The following is a 12,644-nucleotide window of genomic DNA, read 5'->3' as shown; positions in this document are numbered from 1 at the left end:
TTAGCAATGCATTGATCTAGAATAAACTTTTATATATAAGCTGTGAGATGTAGAGGCTCTGCAGGGGAACTGCAGTTACCCATTAAAAAGTAAAGGAGTCCAACAGCATTACAGGGAAGTGAACTTGAACATCTGAAGAGACTCACTGAGCTGAATTAGGTCAGAACAGGAAGCACTTCAAAAGATAAAAAGCTGTGGTGATCACACACAAGCAGCTTGAACTCTACAGATGTTCTTCTGAAAGCTGCAACTCACTGCACATTGACTCTTCCACATGACAAATGTGGAACTCAGCTATGACTGGAGACATAAAAATACACACACTGTGTCCTCTCCAACAGTTCTCAAACAGTCTCCTCAAAACAAATTCACATGAGAAGAGCAGAACCTTTTTAGACTTGCTCTACCCTTAAGCAAATTAAATTTTGCTTTAAATATTTTTTAGATTAATCAGTACTTCAGGCCCATCAACATGACATTCTCCAAGGCATGTCTTCTTAATCCTGGCAGGACTAAGTAGAACTAGGAAGAGGTAACAATGTTCTGAGGTTGCTGAATGAGGGGTAAAACTCTCAGAGAAGGAAACAGAAACCCAGGTACACTTTCTGCTCAGCAGTGGGGATAAATCCAGCGCCCTAGAATTCCAGGGATTCCCGACAGCAGGTGATGATTCCTCTACATTTGATCACACATCACTCTCAAAAAGCAAGAGCACCCACTTCCAGCTGTTAGCAACACAGCGACGGACCCGTAACACCTCACTAGTGTTTTGTCAAGACCAAGGAAAAGGATTTAAGTCACTACTCTGAAGAGCATTGTTGTCCTTATTCCCTATTAGAGAGGAAAGCAGGACACAGTCTCCCACAAAACCACATTTGCTTAATTGGATGAACTATCAAAATTTGTTTATTTTGACAATTCCTGCCATAAGCCCACCTCAAGAGTTTCCTTTTAAATGAAGCAGATTTCACTCTACTGGAATAGCTCTGCCCCATTTTTTTTTTTTTTTTTCTAAAAGTGGCAACTTTTTGCTGCAATCAATCTTTGTAACGCAGATCTAACCAGTTTCACATCACCACTGCAATTTAGACTCAAGCCACAATTTTCAGAGACAAGCTGAATTAAGACTTCTAAATAAGACAGCAAGAGGAGCAAGCTGGAAGTCAAAGGGATGTGACCAAAGTGGAGTTTCTTCTGAAGAGAGATCTAACTTTTAATGACACTTAAAATAACTGGGCCATACATTACCTGACATTAAACCCAGGTCATGTTTGCTGCTGACTGGGTCAGGAACACCTGATAGAAATGAAGCACATTTTCTAAACACACCTCAGTTCCATTCAGATGGAAAGCCACTAACAAGGAAGTTGCAGGAAAGGGCACCTGCTTAATTGCTACTTGCTCTAATTAGTTGTTCACAGGAGGCAGGAAAATGAAATCCTACTACTGACTGGCAAGAAAGAAAATAACATTCAACACAAATGGCAGACCTACAAAAGAGACTGACTGCAGACAATAACCTGCTTAATTCAGGTTAAACATTTCACAAGGACACTGTTCTCTATACTTACTCAGTTGCAGCTACTTTTTGCATTTTTTCCCTTTTCTTTGCAGACCAGTTGAGATCACCACCTGCCAGAGAAGTAATACACATTTTCAAACTTTTAAAAATGGTCTTTTTGGATTAGATCTTTGATATTATACCTCACTACAGAAGTTCTCTGAGCACTTGACTGAATAAATCAGTGGAGTAACTTTACAAAAGCAGAAACTGAGGTAAAAATAATGAGCAACATGTTCATAACCACCACGCAAGCAAAATCAAGACCCAAAATAAGCTCAAATCTGATCCAGTTTTCTGTTGAGTAACAAAGTTTCTCTGCAACTCACCATAATACTCTATAAAGTGAAAAAATTGGAAGTAACTTTGAAAGAAACAAATTAGTATCTCTTCCAGATCTTTCATTAGTTACTGCTTTAAAGAACGGTTGAGGGAAAACACTGCTTTTGGAAGGAAAGTCCACAGAATCAATTTTTTTATATTTGAAAACATATATAGTCAAGTTTGATATGCAGTTTAGAAAACACTTCACAGAATCATAGAATGGTTTGGGTTAGAAGTGACTTTAAAGATCACCTAGTTCCAACACCCTGCCATGGGCAGGGACACCTCCCACTAGATCAGGTTGCTCAAAGACCCATCCAACCTCATCTTGATGCCTCCAAGTGATGGGGCATTCACAGCTTCCCTGGGCAACCTATGCCAGTGTCTCACCATCCTCATACTGAAGAACTTCTTTCTAATTTCTATGCTAAATCTATCCTCTTCCAGTTTGAAGCTATTCCCCTTGTCCTATCCTATACATTTATTCAAGTCAGCTGACAGGACAGGTACCACTACCCTGCTGATGAGATGTAACATCACAGCAAAGTTCATGGAATTACACAATGACATTACAAGGACAGGATGTCATCTCTGGATGACATTACTCATCCAGAGATGCTCCTGGTATCAAAGCCATGAGCTCCAGCACCTGATAGAGGACCATACAACATCACCTGTAAGCAGCTCAGCTTGAGTACTTCAAGAATTAGGATAAAAACAATTGTTGAGAGAAGCTGAAAACAGTTACCTGTGAGGTGATTTACAAAATACAGCATGACTACAGCTATTAGTGACACTAGAAGGAAAAGAAGGAACAGTTTTAGCTGACAATAAATTTACAACAACAGGAGAACACCTTGAACACACAACCAAGCAACAACCTAGATTTTTCAGGACAGCTATGAGGGAAGGTTTTTGCCAGCAGCAACTCTTAACTGCTTGCAAAAATTCCACTATGCTCATCAGCAGCTTGGGAACTCAGGAACAGGTTAATTAACTAAGTTATATTAATAATAGCCCTCAGGAGCACACCTCTTAAGAGTATCATTCATCCACCCTTTTACTCACTCATTTTTTTCCAAACACTGAAACTATTCACACTAAATTGCTTCCAGAAACCCACAAAACGCTTTTTTAGGTTTGAGTTACTTTCAACATGGCCCCAGATGAAATCTCTAACTGTAAGAAAGGAGTTACTACTGGTCTACAGGAAATATTAAGAATAAAGCCTAATAAAGCTTCTTGAATGTACAGAAACCATTTTTAATACTTACAGCAAACACAAGCACTGAAGAAGACTTCAAGAAACAAGTATCCTCTTGTGTCCAGGATCATCCCAGCAGCTATAGCAATAACTGCCAGGCCCAGGTTCTGGATGGACTGCATACTGAGACAGGAACCAAGGATTACCACGGGGCACAACAGTATTTTTACAGCAGACATCATTAGTGCTCCTGAGACAGCAATGAGGTTAACTCCTCCCCATATGTTATGGCATATGGCAGAGTTATGACTTCACATTTTTGCAGAAGTTTCTGTGCATCTACCTCAAGCACGTGGCTCACCCCACACACACATCTTGAAAGCACACAGGGCTTCCTGTTGAATGAACTTGGAGGAATTATTAAACATTAACGGGTTAGAAACAATCACAGCAGAAGAGACCTTCAAGATCATCAAGTCCAAACGTTCCCCCAGCACTGCCAGGTACCCACTGACCCATGTCCCTCAGCACCACATCTCCACAGCTTGGAAACCCCTCCAGGGGTGGGGACTCCACCACTGCCCTGGGCAGCCTGGGACAGCCCTGGACAACCCTTTCAGGGAAAAAATTAGTCCTCAGGGCCAACCTCAACCTCCCCTGGGGCAAAATGAGGCCGTTCCCTCTTGTCCTGTCCCTTGTTCCTTGGGAGAAAGACTGAGCCCACCTGGCTCCAGCCTCCTGCCAGGGAGCTGTGAAGAGCCAGAAGGTCTCCCCTGAGCCTCCTTTGCTCCAGGTTCAGCACCCCCAGGTCCCTCAGCTACTCCTCACCACACTCGGGCTCTAGACCCTTCCCAAGCAGCTTTATTACCCTGCTCTTGCCACAGTCCAGCCCCTCAAGGTCCTTCTTGGAGTGGCAGGTCCAAAACTGACCCCAGAACTTGAAGGGCAGCCTCCCCAGTGCCAAGTCCATGGGGATGATCCCTGCCTTAGTCCTGCTGGCCACACTAGTGCTGATCCAAGCCAGGACACTGGTGGCCTTCTTGGCCACGTGGGCATGCTGGCTCATATTCAGCCTTGACCCACCCTCCCAGGTCCTTTTCCAACAAGCACTTTCCAGACACCCTTACCCAGACTGGAGCACTGCAGGGGGTTATTGTGACCTAAGTGCAGGTCCTAGCACTTGGCCTTGTTGAACCTCACCCCATTGGCCTCAACCCATCGATCCAAGCTGGAACTGCTGGATATTCACTGGTTCAATAGTATCAGGAGATGGTCACTTTAGAGCAGCACAGACTGATTTAAGTACTCACAAGCCATAAGCAGTTCCCAGCTGGTGATCTGGAACAACAAAGGCCACCATGGGCCACAGGGCACAGGCAAGCAATGAGTAGGCCACTCCAAGCAGACACTGGTGAAATAAATAAAAACAAGTGAACAGGTGTTAGATGAGACTTTTTTGCTGTAAAATTCTAATACATTAATATATTGGTTCCCCTCCCTTCTCCCCAAAGGGAAAAACCTGTAGGAATGCTTTTTGCAATATTATTCTAGATAAATATGCACGTTTAAAAGGAGAACCTCTCCCAGCAGCCACTGACAAACTAAACCCCACCTAACCAGCATTAAGTGAAGATGCTGACTTCGATATCCAGAGGAGCAGACCAGTGCTGGAGGTCACTAGAAAAATACCTGAAAACCAAGGATCTTGTTTTTAAGCTCTGATACACTGTTGAGCACTGTATCTAAGCCTGTAAACCTTGGTTCAAAAGCAATTTCTCAGGAAATCTGCTCAAGGAAAGAGAAATCAGTACGGGCTTCTACTGAGGTTTTCCAGGTTTGTTTTGCCTGTATTATGCATTTTTAACTTTCACCATCTTTAGTTTTATACTTGGTTTCACATAGTGTATCCTTCTCAAAGTCAGGGATACCAACACAGCTTTTGAGGATTACCTGAACAGTCAGAACACAGCAGAAACTATGAAGAATAGTTCAGCATCAATTCCATTTCTTGTTTTATCATATTTAGCTCTAAGTCTCAGAAAACTAGTTACCATTGCTATCCAGGGGTTCCAGAAGGTGAAAGCCAACATAATGTGAGAAGCAAGTGTAGTGATTACAGCACATAAAACCCAGATGATGTTCTTTCCAAGTTTATCTACCAGGAATCCGAAGATGGGGGACATGGGTGCTGATATGATATACACAATACTACAAAAGAATAAAAGCAAGAGAACTGCTCAGTATCTAGCCATGGACAGCTTTAGGTGTTACACAATATAAGGGTCTCCAGATAAAACACTGTGTTCCCTTGTCACCTGTGAGATCATAAGCAAAAAACCACACAAACTTCCCCCTCCCACCCCTAACAAGTCTCCAGAACTCAAAATTCCCAATGAATCCTTGAGCAACGTGAGAACTGTCCACTTCAATGCAAATCACCACCCACAAGAGGAGATCCCAAGCCTCCTTCCACATGGTTGGAGCCCAAAGACACAGACACACACCCCCAGAACACAGCAGCAGCCCATTTGTTAAAACAGCCACAACATACCTGTTAATTGCACTTGCTTCTTGAGAGGAGAAGTTGAACTTCTCAATAAAGAAAACCCTAGAGAAAAAAAGGGATTTAGAAAAACAATTTATGGCATGAAAGAAAAATTAAGGTAGGCAAAGACACAAGATCTTGTTTACAGGGAACTTTATAATTATAGCTATATAGCTTGGGCATAAACATCCCACCACAGACCCTCATTTAAAATCCATTTTGAAGCTTATTATTAGACTATACAAACGTTTGTCTATTCAAATTACACTTTGGGGAAAACATCCGAAGTACATAACCAAAATGTAACCCAGTAAGATATTAGCAATAAGCATCCTGTAAGAGATCAAAGTGAGAATTTTTAGAATACATGCACAAGCAAAAAAACAAGTGTCTGTATTACTGACTGTAAGGTCTCTCCCAGGTCATCTTGGGCTTTTCCATCTCACTCAACACACAACATGCATTGAGCTTAAGAAATCTGTTTCTAATTCCAAGTATATTAAAAACCCATTTGACTATTAGATCAGTTTGTAGTTCAAAAAGGAAACCTGCATATGAATGCTTCAGGTTTCAGCTTCATATTTCCCAAAGTCATCAGAGGAAGAGAATTCCAGTCTGAAGCTGGAACTACATTTAAGCCCCCATCTCACAGGCAATAGAATCTGAGTACAGGAGTTCTACACAATAGCTGTCCAGAGCTCACACTGTGCTTTAAACCTGTGTCAGGTTTTAATCACTAAATGGAGTATCTGCTAATTTTGAGATCTGACAACCCAGCCCACACTAAGCAATGGTACTTCCTACAAAGCTCAGCAGATAGAGAACCTGTATGCATTGTCTTGCAAGTATAGCAAACAATCACAGAATCATAGACTTGTTTGGGTGGGAAGGGTCCTTTCAGGGCCATCAAGTCCAACCCCCTGTAGGGAGCAGGGACACCTGCAACTAGAGTAGATTTCTCCTGAAGCCCCATCCAACCTCACCTGGAATGGTTCCAGGGATGGGGCAGCGACCACCTCTCTGGGCAACCTGAGCCAGGGGCTCACCACCCTCAGCACCAAATATGTCCTCCTTCTTTCTAGTCTAAATCTCCCTTTTTTAGTTTGAAATCATCACCTCTCATCCTACCACTGTACTCCTTGCTCAGAAGTGTGTCGCCATCTTTCTGACAGGCCCCTGGAAGTCCTGGCAAGCCCCCAGAAGGTCTCCCCAGCTGGAGTCTTCTCCTCTCAGACTGCCCAAGCCCAACTCTCTCCTGCTGGTCTCCCAGCAGAGGGGTTCCCCCCTCGGGTCATTCCTGGGGCTCCTCTGGCCCCACTCCACAGCTCTGTTATCATATTACAGCTCTGTTGTGCTGAGGACTCCAGAGCTGCCCCAGCACTGCAGGGGGGTCTCCCCAGAGCAGGGCAGAGGGGCAGGATCCCCTCCCTTAATGCCACAGGAGAAGTGACAAACCCCACAGAGCCATGCTGGGAAATCAGTGGCTCTGTAGCCATCTGGGATTCTTAAATACTGTCTGCACCTCTCTGTCTGTAAGTAGGTAGTTGAAACCCTTGCCAAATTTAAGGGGAGCAGCTGCAGAAGCAAGAGACACTTACTTTCCAAGTCCAATGAAAGGAAAAATTGCTGCATAGTAACAGACACAGATCACAAAGATCAGCCACAAGGACAAAGAGAAGTCCTTCACATCCGTTAGCTTAATCACTTCACCTAGAGCAGGGCAAGAGGCAACATGGTTTCAGTTAACATCAGCAGATCTGAAATTCACCCGCGCTGAATAAATCTGCAGGTGACCACAAGTCACTGCTAAAGCACACGTTCCTGTCACTGTCTGCACTCCAGAGTTTACAGAGAGTCAGCTAAGAACAGACAAGTCTTAAATCAACAGTGCCAAAGCCAAGAGCAAATTGTCTCTCCCACGTTAAGCTGGATGTACAAGTTCTATAAAGCCTCTTAAAATCTCATGCAGCAGAATTAAACACGAAACACTTGTTCAAGGGGATGTTTAATGAGCTAACAGAATTCAGGTCTGAAGCCTCCCATTACAGGCTCTTACTCAGATCTCAAATTTAGCTTATTTTTAATCAGCCTAAACTCTCCCATATGGAAAATTCAAGGCACCACACAGGGATGGAGAAGAGCTGTATGTTTTTGCACACCTATTAAAGGAAATAAACCCAATTCCAGCAAAAAGTGCCTGTAGCAATGCACAGATCAAATCCATGTGAACTGGGAGACTCTCTGCATGCTTTGTAAATCAAGCAATTGACAGTGATCTGCTTGTAGATTTGTCTTTGAAACAGTAAATCTTCCTACTGACCTAAAACCTAACAAAATATGATGATTAAAGCTGGAACTGTGAAAAAGTCATTAAGCAGGACCCACTGATTTACCCAAATGGCAAACCTGCCCCATGGAACTGGGAAGGTCTGCTCCAGAATGACGGGGTGAAGCCTGAGGCAGGTCCCCCCACACCACTCACCCGTCTTCCCTTGCTCTTTAGACAGCAGCTTCTCTGCCCTCCTGTCCAAGTAAGCAAGCATCAATGCACAGGACAGTGAGAAGAGACAAGTGACACCCCCTGCAAGAAGCCAATGCGACGTGTTTAGCTGTAAACTCAACTAGCAGTGTGGCTTTTAAGCATAATTAGCGTAGCACATCTTTACATATCTAATAAAAACTAAGTTTAACACCAGCTTGTCTTACGTGTAATATTCAAAAGTTCTATAACTCAGAAGCCTGCCACATGAGGCATCTGCCTTGAACTGGAGTACAAACACAACTATATTTATTTTATTTAAAAACATTACCACCACTCCCACTCAGCTCTTTATCTGTGCTCGGAATAACAGAAGCAAAGCCTGAGTCTTGTTACCAACCCTAGGGCCTTAACACCCACGGCTCTGAAGGACAGGAACACAGACCGAAAGCTACCTGAAATGTCACTTTTACACATCAGACAACTGCATGCAAGCTTTGGCATGATACCCTTCAGGAAGTGCTTCGAGTCTGTCCTTTACTCCAAGCATGTTAAGCATTTCATCTCCATAAGACACAAACTCCAATTTGGCAATCACAAAAAATCACAGACTGGTTTGGGTGGGAAGGGACCTTTCAAGGCCATCTAGTCCAACCCCTCTGCACAGAGCAGGGACATCCACAACTAGAGCAGGTTGCTCAGAGCCCCGGCCAACCTCACCTGGAATGGTTCCAGGGATGGGGCAGCGACCACCTCTCTGGGCAACCTGGGCCAGGGGCTCACCACCCTTAGCAACAGCTAAAATTTCTTCCTTTTCTCTAGTCTCAATCTGCCCTCTTTTAGTTTTAAACCATCACCCCTTGTCCTCCCAGGCCCTGCTAAAAAGTCTGTCCCCAGCTTTCAGTACTAGAAGGTGCTATAAGGTGTCCCTGTATCAGTCATCACACCCTCTGCACCAGAATATTAACCACTGATACGAGGAGTATTTGAATTGCTCTTAATCTCAAACATTGGTCCTACTTTCAAGTCAGTAAGAAATCACCAACACCTATGCATACTGTTGAGATTCAGAGCCCTCCACCAGCAGCAGGTAACATCACTTCCAAATATTACTGACCTATCATGAGCGTTAACCCAAGAGTACTGGGACCAGTATAACCGAGAAGGTCTTGAACTCGAGAGTACACCCATCCCATGATATTCATGTTCACTGTGCTCCCCTAGGTAGAACAGACAATATGTGAAGAATGAGGTATTTCATAGTTTTATCAATTCAAACGAAACATTTGGCAGACTGCTTATTGAACAGTGTTACAAGCAAACAGGTAAAGATGCTACACATGGAACATAAACCACCAGCAACAGTGATAAAATGATTCCCTGATGGTTTGGTTGGTGTTTGTAACAAATTAATCACTGCAACAATAATATCCAGGCAAGGACTGAAATCTTATACAGCTCTGCTTCAGCAGAGGCATTAGAAGTGCCACAAAATCCACATCACACATCGTGTTGGCTTGTAAACCCAGTTGAATTTAACACCACTTGTTAAAGCAGACAGGATTCCCACCTGAGAGGAAGCAGGAAAGCTTTTTTGCTCCCCCTTTCGGCCCCCAAAGAAGGGATCCATGGCTGCAATCCCAAGGCTAACAACAGTTAGTTACAGTTCAGCTGAGATAAGGCAACTGCTGATGAGTAACAGCCTGACCACCCACCCAGGCCCAGCTGTGACCTTCCAATTCTCTTTCACTGAGGTAGAAGCTGGTGGTTCAAAACACCACAGGCTGATAAAGAGGACCTCTAAGAGAAGAGAAGTCTCCACTCCCCTCATTCACAGCATTGGTGTAAACCCACCTCTCTCAGCACTTTAATGATTAGATCCAATCCAGATGAACAGCACAGCCAAGATCCAGTCACACATTTCCCACCACAACCAGCAACAGGGACAAAACCATCTTAGGGTCATAAATAAGGATGGGAATTCTTAAAGCAGCCGTCCCAACTCATCCATCAGAGCCTGCACGTGGTTCCCCAATCCACAAGCTACACACAGCTAAGCCAAACATCAATTAGTGTGATGAAATGCAGCACTGTGACTGTCCCACCAAGGAATCTCTGCCAATACCATCACCAGGCTTCTGCAGAAGCTGGACAGGTTCTAACAAACCTGTTTTAACCCACTCCCTTGTGTATCCTTTTACCTATTTTCCACAAGTTAACATTCTAAATTCACAACTCCCTGGGGAGCATCAGAAATGCTGTTTCCCACCTGTCTTGCTGCCAAGACAAGATGTACACCTTAAAGCCTATGAATTAAAGCTACAGAGTTTTACAATTACTTTACACTGACAGTTTTACTCACAATTCTGGCCATGCTCAGCTGTAATCCAAACACGAGATTTAACTCCTTGCCTTTAAACCAGCTGACTGCATAGGTGTTTTGGGCCACTGCTAAGGACTCTCCACCTATTCTAGGGAAAAAAAAAACCACAAAAGAAAACATTAATTGCACATGTAAAACACCAAGAGTCCGTCAGTTGATGGCAACAGCAAGCTGACAGTATTTCAGAGAAATTTATCTGTGTACAGATACACCTAATATATAAGCAAGGCAATAAAAGTCTTATTGAAAAGAGAGCTGCAGTATCTTAAGGACAATTCAGAGCACAAGGTGTCTTAAATAGTCTAGGAGCAATTATAATTGCCTTGGGTCATTTACAGAAATTAAATCAACAGGGAAGCAGCTTCTCCTTTCTCTTTTGCATTAGAGAACCAAGTGGGATAAATCCTGACCCTAATGAAAGCAGGAATCTTATCATTTAACCTGGAATTAGAATTTAATGGAGTCACCTGCTCAGCCCCCTACAAAGTTGGTCAGGTTTTCTAACATATTTATGCTGTGCCACATTCACAGCTTGGAGATCTCTGCTGACGTTTGCTCTCCTTTTTTGCCACCATAGAAGTTCTGTTTTATTTTTCATCCCTAAGAAGTTCTGTTTTATTTTTCATCCCTAAGAAGTCTCTTTACTCAGGAAAGGGAGAATTAAGACAGGAAGAGGAACTAGCACAGTTTCATCAACTTACTGCAAGTCTCTATTTGGGTAGTTTCAGAATTTCTGAATTCAGTAAGCCCTGCAAAGTCCTGTTTTTGTGTTTTCTAACTTTTTAAGTTAGACTGAGAACATGACCCAAGAACTTACATGCTTTGGCTTTATAGCTGCCTCAAAATCCAACAATTTTGTCTCCAGGTTTAACATGACAGCTGCTTTTTGGAACACAGAGTTGGTCCCTACCTCAGCCAGCACCAACTATACTCTTCTAGACTTACCCAAAGACAAATCTGCCCACATCCATCAGCCAGAAAGTATTAAGTAGTGCTCCCAAAGCAAAAATTACCTGCCAGATAAACATTTAAGGGAAAAAAAATGTTATATTTGATGTACACAACCATACAAACTAGAATCATCTCAAGACAAAAATGCTCTTCCCTTCCCATACCTGCAGAAGTACTTCACACCCTTCTTAAGCCAAGCTTTTTGCCTTTTCTTCCTCTGCCTTATTCATCATCCTGCAGACTCCACAATATCCAACCCAGCCCACCCTGAACCTACGCTCAGGGAACACCTCTAGGGACTCAGGTCATGCTGCACCTCTATCATCATACCCACCCCAATACACCTGCACAGTAGTTTCACATCAAACAGATAAAACATTTGGTTCCTTCACATCCTTATTCCACTCATCTTTCAAAGTCGCCAGTTCCCCTATTTGTTCCCAGCTACCCCACTACAATTCAGGGTTCTCTCATTTCAGGTCTCCTCACCTGCCTACTCCCAGCTGAATTATCCCTACTGCACGAGAAGCCATTTTGGCTTTTTCTCCACAGCCTTATTAGAGAAGCTCCAGTCACATCATCCCTCACCCTCACATCTCCACTTACCTGCCCGATACAAACAAAGACACTAAATATTATCGTGCCCAACCTGTAAGAAAAATAAAATCAATTAATGCATAGCTACAATTCCTTTTCCTGTAAAAGTCTATTTTAGGCCTACAGCTGAGAAACAAGGGGAGGTTGACATGCAATAAAAAGCCTCCATAATAAATGCTACAACTTGACTGCTTCCTTAAATAGTCATACAGGCTGGCTTCACTGAAGCCAATTTTTTTAAGCCACAAAGGGAGGAAGGTTATTTGTAGCAGTGGAAATTCCTAGATGATATGGGAAAAATAGTTGAGAAAGCTTATTATAATCTGAAAAAAAGTGTATGTTATAAAGCCCATGGTTCACACACACTTCACACCTATCACAGGAGTGACACCAACATCACACTTACCGTATCCCAAAAACTCTGTCTATCAGAAAACCTCCAAAGAAGCAAAGAACCACGTTGGGCCAGGAATACCAGGCATAGAGCGCCATGAACTGCGCCGTGTTCACCTTCATGTCCTACGTGAGGAGAAGGGGATTCAAGAAGTCGCTTCTAGGGCAGTTACCGGGCCACAGGCCAGGCACCCACTGGGAACTGCC

The 12,644-nt window shown here is 43.3% G+C and overlaps 1 protein-coding gene across 2 annotated transcripts; it reads right to left on the bottom strand.

Annotated features, from left to right (window-relative positions):
* Positions 1-1,567: 1,567 nt before the first annotated feature.
* On the bottom strand, positions 1,568-12,560 carry MFSD1 (major facilitator superfamily domain containing 1). Of its 2 annotated transcripts, none has more exons than XM_008948014.1 (13): positions 12,451-12,560; positions 12,054-12,096; positions 11,442-11,509; positions 10,476-10,584; positions 9,231-9,333; positions 8,117-8,215; positions 7,233-7,344; positions 5,641-5,697; positions 5,141-5,297; positions 4,400-4,497; positions 3,160-3,272; positions 2,634-2,681; positions 1,568-1,632 (listed from the first exon to the last, which is right to left on the bottom strand). In XM_008948014.1, the coding sequence occupies exons 1-13, from the start codon at positions 12,558-12,560 to the stop codon at positions 1,568-1,570; spliced, it is 1,182 nt and encodes a 393-aa protein (XP_008946262.1). The 2 variants fall into 2 exon arrangements, with proteins under 2 accessions (XP_008946262.1, XP_008946264.1); XM_008948016.1 differs by having other exon boundaries at positions 12,520-12,558.
* Between the last annotated feature and the right edge of the window lie 84 nt (positions 12,561-12,644).

This window comes from Merops nubicus, unplaced genomic scaffold (assembly GCF_000691845.1).
Source record: "Merops nubicus isolate BGI_N331 unplaced genomic scaffold, ASM69184v1 scaffold3079, whole genome shotgun sequence".
NCBI classification, from domain to species: domain Eukaryota; kingdom Metazoa; phylum Chordata; class Aves; order Coraciiformes; family Meropidae; genus Merops; species Merops nubicus.
The sequence above is the reverse complement of the archived record's forward strand: the minus strand, read 5'-3'. Positions and strand labels throughout refer to the sequence as shown.

What these genes read in the sequence shown, in the direction of transcription:
- MFSD1 (XM_008948014.1), bottom strand. Translation starts at nt 12,560, where the DNA reads ATGAAGGTGAACACGGCGCAGTTCATGGCGCTCTATGCCTGGTATTCC. An exon ending in GTGGGCAGATTTGTCTTTGG is followed by an intron (nt 10,585 to 11,441) that starts GTAAGTCTAGAA and finishes TTTTTTCCCTAG; the next exon opens with AATAGGTGGAGAGTCCTTAG. An exon ending in GAAGCAAGTGCAATTAACAG is followed by an intron (nt 5,298 to 5,640) that starts GTATGTTGTGGC and finishes ATTCTTTTGTAG; the next exon opens with TATTGTGTATATCATATCAG.